Source organism: Symsagittifera roscoffensis, chromosome 6 (assembly GCF_963678635.1).
Source record: "Symsagittifera roscoffensis chromosome 6, txSymRosc1.1, whole genome shotgun sequence".
In the NCBI taxonomy this organism is placed as follows: Eukaryota; Metazoa; Xenacoelomorpha; order Acoela; family Convolutidae; genus Symsagittifera; species Symsagittifera roscoffensis.
This window is the reverse complement of record NC_087067.1, coordinates 1,836,184-1,860,795: the sequence shown is the minus strand read 5'-3', so window position 1 is coordinate 1,860,795 and position 24,612 is coordinate 1,836,184. Positions and strand designations below refer to the sequence as shown.

General features: G+C 35.3%; 1 protein-coding gene across 1 annotated transcript in view; it reads right to left on the bottom strand.

The window, feature by feature from the left end:
• LOC134848467 (nesprin-1-like) overlaps positions 1-24,612 on the bottom strand; it is a gene marked incomplete at its 5' end in the record, with an annotated part of 86,254 nt that overhangs the window by 46,069 nt on the left and 15,573 nt on the right. Inside the window, 17 exon segments of the mRNA XM_063865934.1 lie at positions 166-325; positions 938-1,113; positions 4,298-4,481; positions 8,067-8,389; positions 8,582-8,704; positions 9,041-9,247; positions 10,328-10,456; positions 10,553-10,736; positions 10,941-11,097; positions 12,649-12,937; positions 13,933-14,075; positions 17,100-17,429; positions 17,679-18,165; positions 21,512-21,823; positions 22,860-23,501; positions 23,703-24,005; positions 24,094-24,286. Coding sequence (XP_063722004.1) covers positions 166-325; positions 938-1,113; positions 4,298-4,481; positions 8,067-8,389; positions 8,582-8,704; positions 9,041-9,247; positions 10,328-10,456; positions 10,553-10,736; positions 10,941-11,097; positions 12,649-12,937; positions 13,933-14,075; positions 17,100-17,429; positions 17,679-18,165; positions 21,512-21,823; positions 22,860-23,501; positions 23,703-24,005; positions 24,094-24,286 — 4,342 coding nt within the window.

Below are 24,612 nucleotides of genomic sequence, written 5' to 3'. Positions count from 1 at the left end.
TAATGGGAAGTTCTGACGTCAAATAACCCTGGTAAGGGTGACATCTGGTTAAGTAAAATCCACAATTTTTTCATTTAGTTTTAAAAATCCGCCTTCTTTTAAATTCATTACTTGATTCGTATATCACAATTGTACAACATGAACAAAGAACTAAGTTTTGCTTACATCGAGGTCGTTTCTCAACTCGGGAATGTCTCGCACTCTGTTCACGTGTTGCACATTCTTGTTCAAGTCCATCAGACTATGTTCCAGTTCTTCAAGAGTCTCATTTAGTTTCATCTGTTTGTCAGCGTAGCCACCACGTACACGCGCACACTGATCGAGACTACAGCAAAAAATTGGTTACAAGTTCCGGCTATTTCCATTCCCGCTCTGCCTGCGAATTTTTACTTGTAAAAATTTTGGTTAAAATGTACGAATAATAAAAACAATAAGGCATAACGGACTAATTAGGACATGCCACACAATATTAGTCTTCGTAACTAGCCTTGCAAAACAACTCATTGCGCCAAAAACTTGAAGCTTAAGTGAGGTGAAGAAAACTGGCGACCTGAAATTCTCAACAAAACCATATAAAATCTTCGTCAGCTAAAACCTCTATTGGGAAAAAAACACTCATTAGTTAATTTTTCTTAGCACAATAGAAGCGAAGGCGGATGTAGGATTTTCTCAAGGGGGGTTTTCAAAATTTTAATGAATTTTTTTCGATCGACCAAATTGATTTTCTGAGATCTTTTAAAATGCAGAAGACCCTATTTTGATTTTAAAAACTTCTCCGACCGTGAATGGAAATTTCAAACAATTCCATCGATGTTGCTAACGTATTCAAATATAACTTTCGCAGTTTAAATTTACGAATAAATTCACCAAAAACTTAGTCTCAAATGAAACTTTGCTGAAAACAAAAGCATCTTTGAATTTCAATATTTGTACGTACAGCTTCTCGTGTGACACAACAGCTGAATTGAAGAGCGATTCGGCTGACTTCAGTTCGTTCTGCTTCTTCGAAATGTCAGATGGGAGAGAACAGTTGAACGAATCGTAGAAATTCTTCTCATTCAACAGTTTTTGCTTCATGGATTCAATGTCGCAGGTCAGAATTTTCTGTGACTCCTGAAAAATAACCATACCGTAGTTTTTAGAATGACGTGTTTAGTTAAAGCACATTTGGAAGTATTTTTATCTGAAAACAGAAAATTAATTGCTATTTCCACCTTGCTTTAACTCAAACCTGGCATTTTTACAAAGATGCGGAGCTGTACTTCGCAAACACAGGCAAAAAATGGCCACAGGAAGCTTTAAAAGGCAAGAAAAAAAAAGAAAAAAAGGAAAAAAAAACAACACTGGTCGTATTAGGACAAAGCCCTGAATGTTCCGACTGCTCCAAAAGATCCATGAAATGATTCATTCGTTTTCAGAGTACTGCGATTTTTCACAACTTCAACAAAGAAGTGAAGTGGAGCTTCGCATTAATTTCGATTCAACGCAAGCGTAACATTGCTAGCTAGCGAATAGAAAATGAGACGAAATTCACAAAACTGAAAAAAAAGAAAATAAACAAAATTATAAAAACATAAACAGAAAACATAACCATCATCATAAAATAAGCTTTCACTGTCATTTACTGAGCGGCTAATAAACCGACAGTACTTGAGTAGACGCCCAGTGAACCAAAAACAAAAAAAATCCTTATAAAATGTTCGAGAACTTAAATAATCCACAACACAATCGTCCTGAATTCTTTATTTAGAAAATGAAAATCAAAGTTTGCTATTTCAAAAAGCACAAAACGAATTGACACAAAACGAGTTGAATCAGCCGAAACTATTTTAAATGAAACAAAAAATAAAAAAAGCTTACTCAAAATCCGAGTTGGAAATTGACAAAATCACTAGAAGACTTTCAGTTATAATAAGATTTGTTTAAAGCAGAAAAATTCTGTGCTTTGGTAACTGAACAAAAAAATTAGCAGACACACGAAATCCGACCATTGAATTTTTCGGGCAAAAAAAATTATACATACAGAAAAAAAAGTTCCAACCGGGACTCAAACCACAGATCTTCGGGTGTACAGGCAGCCGCATTATCTCTATACCAAAAAAGATAGAGCAGAAGAAATGTTAAGGTTTAATCAGAAAAAAGTTTATTTTCTTGTAGATTAGTAATAAAAGTTGTTTTCAGGAAAAAAAACATTTGTTCCCGAATGCAGGACACTTAGCTATCGCAAGTTTAAAAACAAATTTGAAAAAAATTCCGACATTTTACCTACACGCTGTGTACTAAAAAAATTGACGTAATCAGCATCTAGCAACGTATTGAAAGCTCCAAAAGGAAAGCATTAAGTCAAATTGGAACGCTTTTGAGCAGGAGTGGATCGACGCTCAAGCGTTAATAGAACGGAATGTATCACTTGTTAATTTTACCAAATTAGCCATTTTTTTTTAACTTTACGTTATAACTTTTGAAACATCCAGACCAAATTTTTTCAAAGGAAAAAAGCCATACCGAGCACAATTGTTCCATCCTATCTTCGAAAATGGGAACAACGAAAAGACTGTGTCTCCTATGGGGTTCCAGTACACAATTTCCATCTTTTACTCTAATTTTTTCACAAATGCACCATACAAGCTATTTATCTCCCATACAACAGCCGCCACCATTTAAGCGAATAAAAGACTCGGTGCAAATAATAAGCTTTCATTTCCAGACTTGGGTTTTTACAGACTACTATAGAGCCGAAATTAAGTCTTTAATTAAGGCGAAATGACAAAGTATCCTTCAAGAACTTCAAAATATTTCCCGAGTACGCACAATCCAGTTAAATTCTACCACACGTATGATTCATAAAACTTCATCCGGCAAACTCAAACCACGGCAAAGAACAAGTATTAAAATTTACGACAAAATTCTATTTTCTGCTTTCTTGCAGATTAGAAAAGAATAAAAATAAGGACAAAAGGCCTCCCAAAAAATATTCCGGGAATTCAGTACCTGCACCACTACAGTAATACATTAAAAAGATTTTCAATTATAAAATTAGTTACATCAGCAAAAAGTCTGCTAAGACAAGAAAGCCAAAAAAGCAAACATAATAATCCGAAATATTTTCTTTCAAGTGGAAAACTTCTTCTTTGCAGAAATAACATGTCTTGGACAGATCCGATGTTCACAATTTTTACTCTTAGGTATGGACGTTAACTCTGCGCCAATGTTCCGAAAAAGACGCTGAACTTGAAGTTGCGATAGAAAAATTAAGGGATGAGCGCACCATGATGGTAAAAAGTTAGCAAACAGAACTTCTAGCGATGATACAATTGAAGAAGGAAGTGAAAAAGCAGAAAAACATTTTAAAACATTTCGCGTTTAAATTTTAAATCTTTTTTTTTAAAATAGGTCGTAGTAGTGGGGGTTGAAATTGGGCAATCATAAATTGTTGCCAGAGTCTTATCAATTTCAAAATTACTATATTTAAAGAAAAAGGTCGAGAAATAGGCCGATAGAATTGAAGGCGGCATCTAATAAGCTGAAAATCAGTCAAAAACTTTCTGAGAAAAAAATATAAAATTTTTTTTCATGTAACGCTTACATAGGATCCACGATAGATATATCCATAGCGTATGCAAACTAAACTACATAATTTGTAAACTAAACCGAGAAAGCTTAAGTCGACAACCATGAAGCCGAAAAATCATCAGCAGAAAATAAATATAAAAACTATAATCACACATATAACAGTTTGAGCTCTACATATAACAGGCAATAGTAACTAGTACCCTAGCATGCGGTAGTTACATTTGAATTTTCATAAAATTGAGCATGTCAGCGTCATAAGTGATGAAAATGATTTTGATAAACTAGTTGCTAACTCGAAAAAAATATATATTCCAATTTGATAATGGTTGCTTATCGCAAGCATAATCAATCAAGCCATCAAATGATTCATTGATTCTGTTTGCAAGCTGTTGGCCTCAAAAAAAAGTTCTGTTTTGATAACGCTGGTTATTCCCAAGCGGGATATCTTGAAAAATTCCCTTTCTATGTGGGATATTCGTTATTAGGTTCATAATTAACACATGGTTAACCGTTAAATTACCTCTCTATAGGGAGAGATTCAACACTAAGTACCATGAGAGACGAAATAAAGAAGATCCCGCAAACATAATTATTTTTTAAAAAATAATAATTTAAATGAGACAGGTTTTAGAACTTAAAATGAAGCAAGAAATGAAACAATATACACACACAGCTTCTAAAAGCACCAACACCATTAAATTAATTCCATCCACACTTGATTTACCTGCACTTCAATGATTGCAGCGGTGACGTCGTCGACTGAGATTCCGATAGAGACAGAGCCACTGTAACCATCCACACACTTATTGCACTTCACTATCAACTGTTCTAGATGAGACAGAACTGAAGTCCTTCTCTTATTTTCATCAGTCAGTTTCTTGCTATGACTTTTCAGTAAATCGTCAACTCTAAAAAAAAAAATCCTACAGCTTTGAAGCATTTCGCGGTAAAATTATTTTATACAAGCTAATCAGGCAACAAAAAACGGACCAAGTGAACAATCTTCTTCCTAATTCAATTTAGGATGAAGATTATTCACTTGGTTAATTCCGACAATTTTCAGCCAATCAGACTTGAGCATAGAACATGCAGCCCTTCCGGCTTGAATTTGCCTTTTAATTTCAGGGGGGATTGTTCACAAGATCTATTAGGGGGGTATTGTTTATATGGGCCAAAAACAACTCGTAAAATCTGACAAAAGATCCAAAAAACTGTTGAAAAAATGCTAAAAGATACTTATTGAATCCAAGCTCGGTGTAAGCACAAGTTCAACAAGTGATACCTTGTAAAACAGGTGATACCAAAATAAACGGATGCTTTGCCAATTTTTGAAAATGTTTATTCATCGAGTTTTGATCAAAATTTTTCACACAGACGAAACTGTGCTTCGCACCACTTGCGATTCAAAAATGAATGACTATGAATAAACAAAAACTGAAAAAAATCTTAGAAAACAAAATAATCTGCACCTTTACAAAGATTTCAAAGAGCTCTCGGAATTCTCGAAAAAAAAGCCAAAGTTTCAAAACAACTTTGCTTCAGCGGAACTATGCCGAAAAAATTAAGCAGACAGACAAAAATCTGTTTACAGAAAAAACAGGTCTCGACTCGAATCGAGCTCCCAGGGTTGATCATCTCAAAGATGGGTGTTGCAGCAACTTGGAACGAAGCTATGCCTTCAAAAACAATCGGGCTACGAAAACTAAGCCGGCAAAAATAAACAGACAAACGATAGTCCGAAAAAGCACAAAACTCTAGTTTGCAAAAAAAACAGGTCCCGGCCGGATTCGAAGCTTAAACCTTTGCCGTTTCCAGCAATTGCGTTACCTCGACACCACATGCTTGACTTAAATTGAATTTATAGTTAACAAGCGGTAATAAAGCCAAAAACACCTGGGCAGAAACCTTTAATACCGAAAAAGAAATCAAAAAAAATATTGATGAATTTTACAATATTAAGTCCCTTTTCCCCTCAAAACAAGAAATACGAAACAGTTTTTGGAAACGGAGCATTTTCAGTAAGCGGGCCCCATAAATAGAATAAGCTACCAGTTCAACTACGCGAGATCCGAGATAAAACGTAGTCTAGACAGGCTTAAAACTCATATTTTCCGAGCCGCATATCACCAAGAATAGTTTTTCAGATCTAAAAAGAATGCAAAATAGACAAGCTGGAAGAAATGAATTGATAAATTTTATGTTAAGCCAAGGCAAGGTTAATGAGCTTTCGGGATCCAAGAGATGGCCCAACTGCATTCTTTGTTCCTCTCCTATTTACGGTGTTCATTCGTTATTATTATAACTATTAATTATCTCGTGCCCGGGTGGCACCAATGCAAGCAAGTGCACTGAAAACGTCATGTATGAAATGAAACTCGGAAATACTCAAAATATTATGGGAGGCACAAACAATAAGATCGATAAATCTTCAAAACCGTTTCTAACAAAATGTATTATTTCATCAGGGCCCTATAATTCAATGGATTCAATAATTAAATTATGAAACTAAAAAATGGAGCAAAATTTACAAAATATAACTAGGTCCAGAAAAGGATCAGAGATTTTAATTGTTTTATTGATTTTTTTCAGACTGTACAAAACTAGATTGAAACAAGCACTATTAAACACCAGACCTAGATCAAGGCCAAAAATTTACCAATTCAAGCCCATAGCAAAGCAAGGTCGAAAAATAAACACGTCAATTTTTCCAAAGCAGAAACTTAATCTGCCAAACCCAGCTTTGGGTTGAAGATTGAAATACCAGACCCAGATTAGGGTTGAAGATTCCAACTACCAGCCAAGCCCAGTTAGGAGCCGAAGACTTTAGTTAAATGCAACCACCCCTGAGTTCGAAAGGAGGTGGATAAATCAAAACAATGATGACGGTGTTCATTCGTTATTACTATAACTATCAATTATCTCGTGTCCGGGTGGCACCAATGCAAGCAAGTGCACTGGAAACGTCATGCAGGAAATGAAACTCGGGAATACTCAAAATATTATGGGAGGCACAAACAATAAGATCGATAAATCTTCAAAACCGTTTCTAACAAAATATATTATTTCATCAGGGCCCTATAACTCAATGGATTCAATAATTAAATTATGAAACTAAAAAACGGAGCAAAATTTACAAAATGTAACTAGGTCCAGAAAAGGATCAGAGATTTTAATTGTTTTATTGATTTTATTCAGACTGTACAAAACTAGATTGAAACAAGCACTTTTAAACACCAGACCTAGATCAAGGCCAAAGATTTACCAATTCAGGCTCATACCACAGCAAGGTCGAAGAATAAACACGTCAATTTTTCCAAAGCAGAAATTTAATCTGCCAAACCCAGCTTTGGGTTGAAGATTGAAATACCAGACCCAGATTAGGGTTGAAGATTCCAACTACCAGCCAAGCCCAGTTAGGAGCCGAAGACTTTAGTTAAATGCAACCACCCCTGAGTTCGAAAGGAGGTGGATAAATCAAAACACTGATGACGGTGTTCATTCGTTATTACTATAACTATCAATTATCTCGTGCCCGGGTGGCACCAATGCAAGCAAGTGCACTGAAAACGTCATGCAGGAAATGAAACTCGGGAATACTCAAAATATTATGGGAGGCACAAACAATAAGATCGATAAACCTTCAAAACCGTTTCTAACAAAATATATTATTTCATCAGGGCCCTATAATTCAATGGATTCAATAATTAAATTATGAAACTAAAAAACGGAGCAAAATTTACAAAATGTAACTAGGTCCAGAAAAGGATCAGAGATTTTAATTGTTTTATTGATATTATTCAGACTGTACAAAACTAGATTGAAACAAGCACTATTAAACACCAGACCTAGATCAAGGCCAAAGATTTACCAATTCAGGCTCATAGCACAGCAAGGTCGAAGAATAAACACGTCAATTTTTCCAAAGCAGAAATTTAATCTGCCAAACCCAGCTTTGGGTTGAAGATTGAAATACCAGACCCAGATTAGGGTTGAAGATTCCAACTACCAGCCAAGCCCAGTTAGGAGCCAAAGACTTTAGTTAAATGCAACCACCCCTGAGTTCGAAAGGAGGTGGATAAATCAAAACACTGATGATGATGATGATGGTGATAACACACGCACATACACAAAAAAAACCTTTCCGTCCTCAAAAGACAACATTCGAGACCACTAAGTCGAAAATAAGCTTGAAACCTATTAAACCGACAAAGAAGGCAACAAAACGAAAAAAAATATGAAATTTCAACAAATCGATTTGGTAAAATTTCAACTAACTTAAAACGCAAAATTCGTTTAGAACGGACCTTTAAATGCTAAGAAGCTCAAAACATGTGTGGTGTGACAAAAAGCCCCAGTAGATGAAAGAGTCTACGAGATTAGTCCTGTGAACAAAAATATTTACGGAAAAAAGTCTTGTACCCAATTGCAATACCGTTGCTTATCGCGAGGGTAATGAGAATTACGACCGTGATGATAAAATAATAAAATCTTACTCGGTGAATTGCTTCTGTGCACTAGCGTACGCCTCGTCGACAACACCAACAGCCGACGACAAACCCAAACTGTTCGTAAACTCCTCAACCCGCGATTTCAATTCATCCAGATTTTTTCCACACACTTCAATTTCGTCAATTAAACTTTTCGTTTTAGCGACACGTTCGGTCAATTCATCGCCACTGTAGATTTGAACCGGTGCTAGAGGAACACGCCTTTGAATCTGCACAACTTGAGCTTCGAGATCATTCAAGGCTGATTGAAGGTCAGTCCAACTAGACGCCGTTTCGTCAATTGATTGAAGATGGCTATTAAGCGAGTCCTGAAAACGGAATTACTTTACGATATTATTATTCGGAAGATAAAAAATGACGGCAAAATTTGTCAGTGCTTCAAAACAATACATATTTAAACATGATTGACCCGCCACCGGCTGTCTGAAAAGTAAGCCAGTATTTCAAGTTTCTTAACAAAAGCTTCGAAAAAAAACGACATAAAACCAGAAAAAGATTACCTTCAGACGCTTAATCGTTTCAGCCATGTACTTCAATTGATCTCCGCCGCCTTTTGACGCATCTGCAGATTTTGATGGATGACTCAAACTTTTTTCCATTGAATTTAACTGAGTCATAAGTTCCTGCAAATATCCTCACAAATTACATTTGAGCTCAAAAAAATAATTAGCTGCAAGAATCAGTAGCGTGCTGAACTGCTGGATGCCAGATTCCAGTCCTATTTTATGACCGCCATTACGGAGTCTCCAATTCTTAAACAATTCTGAGAGCCACTTTGGCGTCAATAACCATACAAAATTTGAGGAAAATGCGTTGAAAACGCTCAACGTTTTATGTAAAAATCCAAAAAGTGCCCAACAACGATATTTTTCCATTAACTCTCGTAACTTCTGAAGTACTAAAACGCGCTGGAAATTTTAAAAAAGTCCAAGACAAAAAAGTCTGTTTCAAATAATCACCTCAACATCAGATCTGAGTTTGTTCAGATCGTCAAACGATTCCAGATTGGCGATCTTTTCAATCACGGCTAAATCGTCGTCTTCTAGTTTCGCGATCTGTTTCGAGACTTCTCTGAGTCCGTCCAGGTACTTCCGCTGTTCTTGCTGTTCATTTTGCAGCTTTCGTTCCACATTCTTGGTCGACTTTGTCGCGGACGCTTGAAGAGACTAAAGATTGACATTCGGATGGAAGAAAACAAAAACTACATTAAGGGTGGTTAAAATACAGTGCTGATTTAAATTAACCGGACAAAACGCGTTAAAATTGAAATTTAAAACGCGTTTTTCTCAAATTGGGTTGAGTTTAGGTGAAAACTTATGAAGACAAAACTTGCTTAAAATTTTAGCAGAATTAATATGGTGTAATTCGTTTTGCAAAAATCGAGCCCAAAATTTTACCCCAAAAATGGGTCATTTTGGCTTTTCTTAGTTAATCAAAAATTACGCCAAAAATACCAAGTGGATCACAGACATAAATATATCAAAGTGAGCCCCTTACGTAGCCCAACAAACTTTATGAAGGGTGTATTCTCCAAAACATTGTATAAGTTAATTTATTTTTGTTTGATAGACAAAAAAGGTCGTTTTTACCATATAAAATACCAACTTTTTATTTAAAAACAATTTTTAAACGGTTTGCAAATTTTTTTAGAGAAAAACCCTTCTTAGAGTTTTTTGAGCTATGTAAGGGGCTCACTTTGATATAATTATGTCTGTGATCCACTCGGTATTTTTGGCGTAATTTTTGATTAACTAAGAAAAGCAAAAGGGACCCATTTTTGGGGTAAAATTTTGGGCTCGATTTTTGCAAAACGAATTACACCATATTAATTCTGCTAAAATTTTAAGCAAGTTTTGTCTTCATAAGTTTTCACCTAAACTCAACCCAATTTGAAAAAAAACGCGTTTTAAATTTCAAGTTTAACGCGTTTTGTCCGGTTAATTTAAATCAGCACTGTACAAAAGCTCATGAGAAACTAATGGCGCCGAATCAAAAGAAAAATGTTGAGGCAAATAGACGACACGAAAGGCAATTTGAAAAAAAAATCAGGTCAAAATTTTAGTGTTAAAGACTTTGAATCGATGCCACATTTTTTCATTTTTTGCATAAAGTTTCCAAAAAATCTAACAAAAAACACGCCAACTTTTAAAAAGCACGTTACATCTTTCTATGATTTAGTAGTACGTAAATAATTGAGTACTTAAATAATCTAGAACTTATCCTAGTATTTATTAAATAATACATACCTTGATGTGAGAGAGCTGTTTTGCAAGGTCAGTCGGCAACGGAACTTGTTTTTCAGCATACCGTTCCTTCAACTTACCACCAATTTTATTAGCATTTTCTCCTATCTGAGCCAGACTTTTCTTCAAACCCTGAAAAACCAAACTCAACTTAATTAACATCAGCAAAAAATGAAATAGTAAATTAAAACTAACATTATGTTCAAAATATATTACGAAATTGCTAACATTTAATTGTCGCACTGTTTTTTCTGGATCCGTCTCTGGCGATGTTTCTGATCCGAGGACGTTTAGACTTTCTAGAATGTTCTCCAAGTTCGCTTTCAGGTCGGCAAGAGATCTGGAAGCATCTGTACGAGATTGCAGTTCCTCAAGAAGCTCAGCTGATAATTCTTCCACTTGTTTTGATTGGCTATACAGAAAATGTTGACAATTTTTTCTCTTTTTTTTCCAAGAAGCTTTCAAGATATGACTAAAGGTTAAACAATACAACGCTTCATAATAAAAAATTTCTAAGTGTTACTACTGTCTCTTTTAAAAGAGCAAGAAACTACATTATATACTGTTTTATGCATGTTTTAAACCAGAAATCTTAAATTAAAGGTCAAAATCTGACCTGTCGAACTCAGCGTGATTTTCAGATGTCTCTAATCTGACGTCATCCATGTTGACTCCTTCGCCCAAAAGACGCTCTATTTTATCCCTCAAACTGTCACACGAATCCAACAGAGGCACTGCAGCGTCAAACTTATTCTTGAAGTGGTTCAATTTTTCTAGAAAAAAGGCAACAAATTTATTAATATAAGCATTGATAACTTACTAAAACAAGAATTGTCTCAAATCTCAATAACAGGGACGGATCTAGGGTTTTCTCGACGAGGGGGGGGGGGGTGTTGATTTTTAAAACAATGTCGTAAATTTTGTCTAACATATTTTTGGTCGACCAAATTGATTTTCCGAGCGCTACCAGAACACTGTAAAGTCCCTATTTTGACAAAAAAAAAATTGCGTCACAGGCAAAATTCAAATTTTTGAAAAACAAACAGGTCAAAATGCCGATTTTGGGCACTTTCGGAAAATTTTTGACCAAAAAAAATTGCGGAGCGCGATCCCCTTCAAACTAAAAATGTATTGGTGCCCAGGGCGTTTTTTGAAAAAATTTAGGGTCGGCCGCCAAAAATGGATTTCATAAAATAATACCAACGGGGGGACCCGTTGATTGGTGAGTAGATCGAATCCTTGAGGGGGGAGAGCGTCGGACCCCCACCCCCCGTAAGCCCGCCCCTGCTCAATATCATAGTTCGCAACCGATGTAAAATTGTGGCAGTAATAACTTCTTCTAACCCTTATTTATTTACCAGAAGGAATTTTAAAGATAACCAACAGATAGTTGGAAAAATGTAAAAATACAAGGAAACCAAAAGCAGTTGATTGAAAATTTTCAAAAACATTTTTCAACTTTCAAATTTTGGAGAAAAATATCACCTTTAAACTCTTCGTTTCAAATACTGGTTATGTTTGGCACTTGTTTTGTTAAGTTTAGAGAAAACTGGATCAATAGATAATTTTTTTATTCCGCTGTGGGAAATCTGAAAATTAAATTCCATTTTCGTCACTAGAAGTCGATCGCGTTTTTCGTGACCTTTACACTTTTGCTGTTCGATAGTAGAGTTTGCGTTTATTTAACAATGAAAATGAACTGAACTTAAAAAGAAATCACAAGTCAAACCGCGAAAAATCAAACTTGAGCGTGAACAAATTTTAAGACTTTTTCCTGAAAAACAAACAAACAAAAATACCATCCAGAACTATATAAGTCAAAATTGCTTCAACCTTTTACACTTTAAAAAGCCAATCGTTTGAAACACAAGCAGAAGAGCTCTGAAATGCAAGAAATTACGGAAATAAGCTTCAATGAAAACGAATCTTGAAAAATGGCTTCTCTCGGGGTTCGGAACCTCAGTCTGCCCTTCAAGTCCAATCCTGCTTTAGCATGTTTTCAGAACGTAGAAACTTTGCAATGAGTTTTGCTACTTCGGTTGGATAAAGTTGACTCGAATTATAACACTATCTCAGCTTGTGTTTGAAATAATTAAGGATTTCTCTCCAGATAACATTGAAACAACTTATACGGCTGCAAGTCAGGAATCTTGTTAACTATTTCCCTTCCTATGAAACCTTGTAACGAAATCCCCCCTCCCCGCGCAATTAAGAAAGAATTGAACAATCAAATATAAACGAATTATGCACCTTGTAACTAATTTCCTCTCTTTTGCAAAGGGGTTGGAAATAGTTAACAAGATCCCAGGTCAGTACATACATACCGGTCAACGTATGCAAGGTGTTCGAATCCAAGGAAGCCACCGGTTGTGTTGGTGCAATCGACTTCGCCTCTTCGCACAAACCCCTCACTTCATTGCAGTTATTCTTGAATTCCTCCATCAAATCTGACACTTTGTCCAAAATCTGTTCGCCGCTTCCTTGCATCGATTGAGTCATCGACAGCTGGTCTCGCAGCTCCTTGAGTATAGGTTCCTTGACTTTCTTAGAAACGGGACAACTCTCCAGGTTTTTAAGTTGCTCAAGCAAGCGCTCCATTTCCCCGTTGGATTTCTAAAATTAGACGAAGAGTCTCAAATATAGATTTTTTTATCTACATTTTTTAATAGATTTTTATCGACAAGAAACTGACAAAAAACAAGTTTAATACATAAAACATAAAACTTGACCTTCTAAATAGAAAAACTTTAAGACTGGCAACTACCTTTAGCTATTGCTCAGATTTATAGGAGTTCAATTTTTAATATGTACCAAAAAATACTGGTCTTATTGGCGCATTTTTTTTTAATGGCACTGAAGCATCCAACTTGAAATCAGTAGGTTGATGTTTCAAATTCCACCCTAGTTATGGTTATTATTTATCTACCACATTGATCTGTCTGCTCCTTAAATGGAAGGAGATTTTTTGCTAGTTCCAAAAAACAGATACGAATATTGCACGTAGGTTCTTATGAGTTTTATCGACGAAAACTTCAAAATCTTTTGCCGATGAAATTAATTAAGAAAGAAGAAATTAAACTTCAGATCATGTTAATTACCAGCCAACCTTGTTAAAGGGGTAAATTGGTAACAAAATTTGTACATATCGTTTTTTTAAATACAGATGAAAATTTACGTAATGTCAAAGGGGGAGGAGGGATTGGACTTTTTTTCCGTTTTCACAACCTCACATAAGCATAAATTTTACAATGTTACCAGGGTAGTAGTAGTAGTAGTAGCAGTAGTAGTAGTAGTAGTAGTATTAGTAGTAGTAGTAAAAGACTTTAATTTGCTTGAGCAAATTTACATGTGGCACAATCGACAATATAAACAATAACAAAAAACGAATTTACTGCACGAGTTGCTGCGATTATACGTGTCGTTCTAATAGGGTCACGTATGAAGACCAAATACGTTTGTCATCGCCTAATTAATTCGCATACCAATTTTTGTAACAATCGGACAATGTGAACAAAAAATAGCTTGTAAATGTTTGCACGTGGGTGGGGGAGGGGTTAGGAAAAAGAGCCAGGGATTGTGTACAAGGAAGAAGAGCTACGAAACAATACCTGGAGGTGTCCCTTGACCAGAGAGAGGTTCTCTGCAGAGGTGTCTGAGAGCATGAGTCTATGCAGGTTCTCAACCTCCCCACTCTTCCTCTCGATCTCTCCTCGCAACTCCCTCGCTTTCTTCTTAAACTGCTCCGCTTGTTCTGAAATAAATGAAGAAGAAAATAATGATCTATCCAAAATAATATTGAAACAAGGATAGCCAGTTGCTGCCTAGGTAGCACAGAATGCTCCCACCATACTTAAAAAGAAACTACCAGAAAGTTTTTCTTCTGTTTTTTCAAAAAATTCAAATGGTTTTTCTCGACACTGGCTGGAAAATGTTTTGGAAAAAATTTAATGTCCTTCGAGCTACGGCTGAAAGCACTTTGATATGATATAAGAATCGACCAATTCCGATGATTTTTGGTACCTGATTTTGCGTGGAAACAAAAAACTAAAACGCACCCAAATCCAAAGTTCATCCCCATTTTCAATGGTCGGAACAACAAACAAAAACTATCAATTTATTTCCAACTAAGTGCGTTTATTTTCAACTAGATAAAATCAATACGTTCAGTACAAGAAATTGAAAAAGGATAGACAAAAGGCGCCTCTGCGCGCCTACTGAAATTCTACCCGCTAGTTAATTTAATAATAGAAAAAATATATTTAAATGAACAAATTAGACGTAAACTAGTTTTGAAGATTCAGCACAAATCAGTAGCACGGGCTAAACTCAATAATAGTATTTGATGTTTAAAAAACCACAAAAACAGTAACAACAAAAAATCGACTTCTTGAAAAAACAAAAGTTAATTTTCTTAAAATCAGAATTAGTGGAAACATCAAATTTTAAGGTTAGAAAAACAAATTTTAACTAATAATCATCTAGCAAGAAAAATGCCGATATAAGAAGACTTTTTAAAAATAAAGTTCTTGAACACTTCTTCATTTTAAAGGCCGATGCACAACACTAAACTGATCATCTGATAGCAATTAAATAATGGATAATTTTGTTAATTTTTGAAATTACGAACAAAAACAATTATTTTGACGGTCAATTTTTTTTTTAAAAAACATTTGGGGTCATTTTAACGGTAAAATGCTTACCATAATAGTTTAATTTTACAGCCACAATATTATAAAATTCATTTGTTAAAAAACTTCCAATTTAGAAAAAAAAATGATTTGGCAGAATACCAAAAAGGCATCAGCTTATTGCATGGCATTTCCATACTGAAACATTCATTACATTTGATGTTCAAACGGACCCGAAATAGCTGCTACTGGCTAAAAAAAAGGAAAAAAACGCCGATTTAAATGCTGATTCTTTTAGTCAGCAGGTCCGTTTTAATTTACAGTAATCACTTTTATCATCCAATTCAAAGAATGCTTCATTAACCAAATATTTCTGAAACGATAATTGAAATATTACAATATTGGACTCAGAGGCAAAGTAGAGCTTTGTTCTACTTGCAATAGAAAATTGAATCACTCTCTCTACTTGCAGATGAACGGACAAAACGAACAAAAAACTTCAAATATTTTTTCTCCAAAAAACATTAACTTTGCGAAAATATCGATAAGATTGGAACTGAAATAAGTTCTCTAGAAACTTTACAGAGAGAGGCGAAGCAAAATATAACACTACAAGCGATGAAACCTATAAATGACAGGGTTGACATACGACAATAGAGGGGAGAGTCGTAAAAAAAGTATCGAAAAAATTGATCTACCAAAAACATTCCTAAATTTGTCTTGATTTTGTCTTGAATGAAAATTCTTTTCATAAAATTATGCCAAAAACTAGGAAAAATGAATGTTGAATAAGAATTGAAACAAAACTTAACATAGCCAATCGAATATTGGAAAAGAGTAATGAACGCAAGTAAACATAAAAAACACTGACTTTCGAATTTCAATGAAAAAAAATAGATGCCCTTTAAGCTCGTTGAGTTTCTAGAACAATTTATGTATGATAGACGCTTTTTTGATAACATGAACCCAGCTAGAGAAAACTAGATCAATAGGTAAATTTTTATTCCGCTGGAAATCTAAAAATTAAATTCCACCTTCGAAACTAGAAATCGTTCACGTTTTTAACGCCATTTCCACGCTAGTATTTGTAGTGTTACTTGCGTCACTTTCAGCAGATGAATTTTAATTGAATTCAAAAAGTGCATATATACCTAAGTGCATTCATCAATGCATCAATACGTATGAATGCACGTCTTAATTATTAGAGACTTTCGCGACTGAAAAAAAAACAAACAAAAATCAGCAAGACCTATATAAGAGTCTTCACTATGTGCATTACTCTCAATAAAGCCGAAAACTCTTGAGCAGACACAGGTTGCGCCGGAAGTTTTTATATCCCACTCAGAACACTTCGATCTAAAATTTTTGCTCATCAAACCTCTCAAGCCGATAATTATAAGCCAAAACCGTTTAGGCCGAACCAGGAGAAAAAAAACTGATATACTGAAACCGGAAGTGGTAAATTTGCAACCAACACTTAAAAATTTCGAATGAAACGGGCATTTAAAATGCAGACATCCTCAAAAATTGCCTGTTCTCAATCCTTCTGTTTGTTGACAAAGGTAGATATGACCAAAATTTCAGTCATCCTGTGAACAAAGTTATCTACGGGGGCTATCTAGGGCATGTAAGAAAATTGGATTATTAAACGAGTTTGCAAGAACATCAATTAAGACAGCGCTTCTAATTCGAACAAGTTGAATATAATATTTGCATTTGATACTATTTAAGGCATTAGCTGCAAAAACTTTTAATCAACCTTCATTTAAAATCAAGAGCGGATCTCGGAGAGGGATTTTTACAAATCTGCGCTTTAACTTTCTACCTTTTAGACAGACTTTTGAAAAAATTGATACTTTTGGGCACATTTGGAGGCTTATGACTAAAAAACTTGCACTTTCTGCCGCCCTCTCCCCCCTCAAAATTGATATGTACTGCCGACTCTTGAATAATTAAAAATTATAAAGTCCGTGGGACGAAAATGAATGTCGTAAAATAGTATCAAAGAGGACCCTTTGGGTTGGCAGAGGGTCAAATACCTGAAAAAGGGCGCCCACCCATCCCCCCTTAAATCCACTCCAGTTAAGAAAATGTTTTTTCAAACTGAATTTACCGTCTTAATGTATTAAAAAAAACTTAAATTGTACCTTTTTCTTTGTTGACTACAGTTGCTTTTTCATTCAAAATAGCTCGAATTTCATTTTGTTTGCTTTTTAAATCCTCGTGACTTTTGAGTACATTCGGGTTCTTGAATCGACTCGGATTTTGGTTCATCTTCGTCTTCTGCGATTCAACTGTTTGGTCGACCAATTGGAGCGAGCGAAGCAAGTCGTCCACTGACTGCTCGGCTGTTTCTAAGTCGTCTTCGGCTACAGGTAGTGAACAAAGCTGCTCGTTGATTGCATTCAGAGTATGTTTCGATTGTTCCGCTTGAACAACTATCTCTTCTTCACACATTAAACTGTGCGATGTTTCATCTGCAAAAAAAAATACAGCAAACATTTCACTGAAAGAAAAACAGATTGTTTCCAAAACGGGAGTGAACTTAATTTCAGACAGCGATCCAAATCGAGAACAAAATACATTTTTTAAATCAATTTCATCGTTAGATAGTCATTTAAATTTTGGACTTCTGATGAGATTTTGGTTTCTTCAAAATTAAGCTTTATTCAAATTTTATGGTTGCTTTAGAAAGCAAAAAATGGAAATCAAGAAATTAAGAGTACCTATTAAACTGTCTAGACGACTGACAAGGTCGTTTTCACTGTTCTTCAGCTTATTGTCAACGTCCATCAAATGATCCCGCGATTTCTTATCCGGAACACGCTGACACAATGCCTCCGTAAACTTGCTGATATTATCCAGAATGTCACTATCATTCATTAAATCTCGAAGTTCATTAGCCGAGTTCAGAACACTTTTATTCGGCAAAGCTTCATCGAGGTCAAACAACTCGGACTCGACTTTTTTTCGACGCTCTTCGAACTTTTCAATGGACGCCCAATAGTCGCTCCAAAGCTGCAGATTTTCTTGGCATGACTTAAGATTTTCTGTTAATTTTTCTTTACTGTTTTGCATCTGTGATTGCAAACCGTTCATTAGATCAGATATAGCTTTCGATGAGTTTTGGTTTGCTATTTTTTTCAACTGTTCAGATATCTTTACAAGTTCTTCGTTTTCATCGGCGAGCGAATCAAGATCCGAAATCTTTGTCTAAAATATAAGCATTTTACAATATTTCAATAAAAATACATGGTGTTATTTGTGAAAATGTAAATTAAATGACTCCAGTTTAGGTCAAAAATTACAAGATAAAATTTTTTCAAAAATTCAAGTTGATGACAATTTATTAAAATTGATTCCGAGAAACATTATTTAACTTTTTTATGCTGTCATAAATCGATGATCACAAATAAAGTTTAAAACAAGAATGCTTGTATCAAGGCGAAGCCCTGAATGTTCCGACTGCATTTTTTATCTATGAAGTAAGGATCGCCTTTAAAAAATGGAAGAATTTTTCGAAAAATCCCCCACACGCTATCCAAAGTACAAAAAAAAACACATTTCGCACATAGCAAAACAGGTTCCCAAGCTTACAACCCCGTGTTTTAAACTTCTTTTCTTAGCCCTTCCAATAGAACCCCAGAATTGCATAACCTCACTACAATTTAACTCCTTTTAATACGAATTGTTAGAATCAAAGTGAAAATTACTTGAAAGCAATTCGGAACCAAAGCGTCGGTAAGCATCAAGGCTTTAAATGCAAAAACAACCCGAAACAAAACCGAACAACATGCACGCTGCTAAATGCAGTTTAGATTTGAACAGAAACGACCTTACCGATAGTCTAGACTTTGATCTGACTTTAACATGAACTTGAAAACGAATCTGAGCAGCATGATTCAAATTACTAGCCCGAGATTAATTTTTTTCCAAAATTGAACGTGATCATGAAAACTTCCCTGCCAATAATAGAATAATTGAATGAATGTATATGAAATACGGAGCGGAAACTGGTTGTTACCAACAATTTGATCTAATCAATGCTTTATTCAAATACCAATAATTTTAAAGTGAAACATATTTAACTTTCTGAACCATCTAAAAATTGTCATTTTTTGAATTGTCGGCCTGCAACGAAGTATCTACAGGGTTTGGTAGCCCTTAGCCCCAATCTAGCGTCCCGTCAAAGGAGTGATCGTTACGGGATTAAACTGCTAAAGACAGCATTTTTCAAATGTAAGTCACGACAATGCGTTTTTTTACGTCTTCGGGACGCTGCAAGGCGACTTCTTTTTTCAAAAAGTTAAGAATTAAACAAAATTTTACTGCATAAATATATACATAGAACAAATGAACAAATAATTAACTTAAATTCGCTTTAGCGCGTAAGCAATCCGAATCAGTTATTTTCTTCGTATACACTCAAAATATTCTGCGCTTTCTCGTTTGAGACCTGGTTCTTTTTTGTAGATTGGTGCCTACTCGAACCGTTATAAAAACTGCATTTTTCAATGGAAACAACTTTTTTGCAAGTTTGCGATTACTTTCCATATACTGGGATGCCATCCACTGAAATATAACTGTATGTCATAATGACAGCCTTCTACAGTGTTTGTTGTTCTTGCCAAACCAGTTGATGCTGCATCTCTTGGATTCAATACTGGAGGTAGAAATAAGTTTTTTCAATTGACGAATTTTTTGAAGTGATTGGATCCAAAATAAAGGCAGAACTCATCACCTTTTTTGAATTTTTTCCAACTCTTCTCTGGCGCGATCGCTTGCCATTTGATTTTCTTTGACTATTTTAATATATGAATTTCCTATTTTTTTTAATTCCAAAAACCAGAGAGGGTAATATTTGAAGAGCTAAATTAAACTTGTGGTTTATTTCAGATTCCTTTTGTAATGCGTTCCGGGAATTTTCTCATTTTTGTGAAAAATGAAAGAAACATCCCGACTACTTTGACTCGGGGAACTTTTTTGAAACGCTTGAATAGCGACTTGCTCTAAAACCTGCAACGTTTTTGAGGTCTTCTATCAGGGGCTGAAATTTTAAGGGCTTCTCAGGATTTTTTTTTCCGTTTTATTCGGTAGGAAAGCATATATTCTAGCTTTGATTGTACCTGAAAGGCTAACATGTATAAGGTGAACAAGTATTTGAGTTTTCTATCACACGTAGCATTTCAGGGTCGCCGAGTTAAAAAATTCTCTCGTGAATGGCAAGGTCATCTGTTATGGCCTGAATTGCGGTTGCGACGGCTGGGTTATTACAATTGCTCAAATGCTTAATCTTGATATTTTTGAGCGACTAAATTCAACAAGTGAATTAAGAAAAAATTCTTTGGCCTCAATTAGCACACTTAATTGGAGTTTTAATATGAAAGAAATTATCGGTGGTATAAGGGTAACAAGGGGTTAAACTTTGTGGGGTTATCTTGTTACGGGGTTATAAAATAGGGAGTGTGACCATAGGGGGTTAAATAACATGGGGCTGAAGAGTAAGCAACCAACAAAATATTAAACAGCATGCCTCAATTCAATATGGAACAATTTCTCGGAAGGATTGAATCTTGCATTAATAGCACGAAATATACCGCGCGTTAATTACCCCGAATTGGCCAAACCGACAATCTTTAAACCCCCAGAACTTAACAAAAAAATGATCACAGATGAAAAATCTTTTTCAAATGATTTTAAAAAATCCGTCAAAAACTTTTAGTTAAAAAGTCAAAATCAATCTAAAAACGCCCCGAGCACAAATATTCCTTCATTCTCTTCGAAAGTCGAAACAATAAAAGTAGTTGGTGGCATAGATGTTCCAACCACAGCTATCTTTGTGAAAAATCAATTAAAAGATTTAACTTAATTTAATTATATACGTAATCATCGACCTAGATTTTTTTATTGTTCTGACTTTCGAAGAAAACCTAATATTTATGCTCGGTGTGGCTTTTTTATTCAGTCAAGTTTCACCGATCAAAACGAAAATTTTCAACAAAATTTTTTTATACACAATTGACGATATCGACTTCCTGAGTTCAAATGTATAAAGATATTTCACCTCCGATTATTTTTTGTACAGTTCTTGGGGTTGGAAAATTGGCAAATTTGCCATGTTCTGGACTAAATTATGCGCGCTTTGAAGAATTTTTTCATATTGCTGAGAGCGTTACGCGAATTATTTATGCGTGGCGAATTATCCCGCACTACAAAATCGTTACAAATTGAGTTGAGGCTAGCTAATCAGATCGGTCGTATTAATTTCGTACAAGTCAGAAATGTACACTTTGATATTGTCCAAAATATATAGGTTTTCAATACTTTCTCTTCCCAAAAACTATTCGATATTAATTAAGGGACAGTGGGAACATTCAGGGTTTTGCTCTCATATACGAGCAGTCTTGTTTCATCTCTAATCTTCATAGCGCTTCAATATGGGCTCGCACAATTACTAAGACTTGCTTTTGATTTGCCTGGAAAAACGACACTTAAATTTAAAGTTCCGTAACACCTTCAGTGGTCGGCGCCAAAACGAAGTATCCAAATGAGCACTTACCTGAACCGTTTCTAATTGATATTTCGCATCTTCGATCGAAATTGGAAACTCGAGCTTATAGTCGACCAACTCCTTAGACCGTTTAGCATTTTCAGTTGCGCCTTGTTTCAGTGTGTTGAAGTTTTTCAAACTGTTAGTTAACTTTGAACTCAATTTATTCAACTGAGATTCAACGTTTTCCAGATCGATCTCTTCGAAACGGGCTTCCAGACTTTCCTGGTCGTCCATGGGTAGAGTGGCTGCTATCTCCATGGCTTTGTCATTTGCGGAGTCCAAAAGTTTGTTCTGATGACCAATTTCAGATTTCAATTTCTTAAACAAGAAAAACAATAATTTGGTATGAAATTTGACCTTTTACATTTTAAAAAGCAAGTTTTGTATTTTAATTAAATTTCTTTTTAAGTATCCAGGAAAAAAGAGACGCAAAAATTCACATGATTGTCATTTTTTCCGCTTAAGATTGTGTCACGGAAAATGGTAAACTCTTTGAACCGATAGTTTGAAATATACCTAAAACCTATTTGAACCGAATCATTTAAATTGATTTAAGAGTCCAACCATAAAAATTTTTCAGTGTCGAGACTTTTTTCTTCTACCCGTAATAGATGAAAATTTAATCTGTTGCTAAAAACTACTCATAGAAACGCTTTCACTTAGATCCTCTTTGATTCGATTACAAATTAAAGAAAAATATTAAGGTATTTCTCGCGCTCAGAAGCTCTTTTGTTAGCTCATAGAACAAAATTTTCAAACTCTTTCCGGTGAGCTCAAATTTACTTAACAACCTCAACGGATCTCTGGACATACTCCTCAGCAGCATTCTGTAATTGCTGGAATAATTTCTGATCTCGCTAAAATACCCTTTGTTGCCAAGTAATGATTATCCACACCCTATGAAAGACTGATCGATCCATCAACCAAGAGAACTCGGGTGCTTATCATGGTAACAAATTCCTCCGAGTCTCATTAGTTGAATTGATATAATATTTAAATTAAACTGATCTTACTGAAAAAGGCGGACTTGAGAAATAAATTATTTCTTTCTTTCCCCTCCCCTCTGTTAGGGGGAATTAACAGGGAGGGGGAATTAAATAGGATCCAATTTTTCGTATATTAATTGATGCCATGAACTAGGCTTCCAAATAGCGTGGTGGCTCCTCATTGCGCGTCTAACTGAGACCCGATCCGGACTTCGGTTCTCTAGGATGCCCTGCTCAATTATTCGCATATAATTTAATGCCAATAACGGACAAATAAGGACCATTTACTTTTTTCATGAGGTAAAAGACAACATACAAGCTACGGGGAACAGCTGTTGTTCACAAGTTAAAATAAAAAATAACGTTACCTCAAGTTTTTCCACGAGCTTCTCCGACTTGCAAGCATCTCCGAGGTCCACGCCTTTCATGAACTCTTTAGTCGATCCCAACCAGTTTTCGATAGCATCCAAAGTTGCGGTCAATTCTTTTCTCTGCTTCAAAGCTAGCTCAGCCCCATTTATTTGGTTGACCAACGCTTGACTGCAACTATGATAGTCATCGAAAACTTCATTCGCCAATGAAATTTCATCATCATACGGCTCCCGATTTTGATCTAAGAACTTCTTGGCTTGTTGAAACTTTTCGCGTTGATTTTCTTCGTGATGTTTTAGCTCATCTTGCATTGAGTGAAATTTGGCCAAAATTGTTTCCAGAGAAGAAACTTCAAGCGGCAACGAATCGAACTTAAGATTCTCCTCGAATCGTTTCTGGAACTCTTTGGCGTTTTCCAGACTTTCTGCAATAAGAGCTCGTTTCTCTATAGCACTGTTGGCTTTTCGCTTTTCCGACACTAGCTTTGATTTCAAATTTTCCAAGAGAGTTTTGATTAAATCTTTGTGTTTGTTATGTTTTTCGATGTCGGGTCGAGACAATTTGCGCACAGAATCCAAAGTTTTGTCAGAAATTTCCTTCATTTTTCTCTCAAGTTCTGTAGTGAAATCTTCAATATCCTGAAAAAAAAAATTGTGGTCAAAGACTTCCAAAAACTGCCTAAAAACGTCATTCTGGGTCTTTTTTTTTAGTAATTGGTCAAACAAAAACAGTTTGAACAGCTTTAGAAAATCCTAGATCCACCACATTACAAGAAAATCAAGAACTAAAACGTATAATTGATTTGGTAATCCAAATTCAGATGCTTTTTCGTAACTTACCGCTAATTTTTCCAATCTTGTCTGTGCTGCTAATTTTGGATCTGGCATTTCGTTGTTCAAAATATCTTTGATCTTCTTTTCAGAAACTACCAGGTTCTCATTCAGGACTTTCAAATCTTCTGCAGTCTTAGCAGCGCTTTCGAGCGCGTCACTGCACTTAGATTGCAAGTCTTTCTGTTGATCTAATAGGCGGTTGACTTTGGCTTCGAGTAACGTTTTTTGTTCCGAAGGTTCCATTTGAGCTGCGTTTTGCTGCAAAGCCTTCAATTTGTCATTTAATTCTTCAGCTTTCAAACTCAATTCCTAAATAGAAAGTGAAGAACGGTATTTAACACCGATAAAATATGACATTTAAAGCGTTTCGATAGATTTCTCCAGTTAAAAAAATTACCTTAGCTTTCACAACATTGTCATCTGTTCCAGTAGAATCTATTATTGAAAACTTTTCTTTGGCAAGTTTGTTCACGTCACTGTTAGCAGTCTTAATGGCTTCTTCGATTTTGTCAAACTCATCCAGAAAACTTTTCTTGGTTTGCAAAGCCACTTCAAGTTGTACTTTGTGCGCATTGTTTGTCTTCTTCATTCTGCGAACAGATACATACTTTTAGGCAGCCCAATCAATTAAACTCAACATTTTGCGCAAGAATATTTTAAAACTATATTAATCAAGAACAGTCGATCTAGGAGTTGGCAAACAAAACTAGAGAAATGCTTTGCTCGGCAAAAATAAATGATATCCTACAAAAAATTATATCAATCATAGAAAAATTATACCATTACCAATAACAAGCAAGGATAGCCCGTGGCCTCGTAAGTAGCACAGAATGTTCTGACCACATTCATAATAAAACTAGAAAAATATATATTTTTTTTTCTTTAAATTAGTGTCGCTTTTTATGTTAGATAGTAG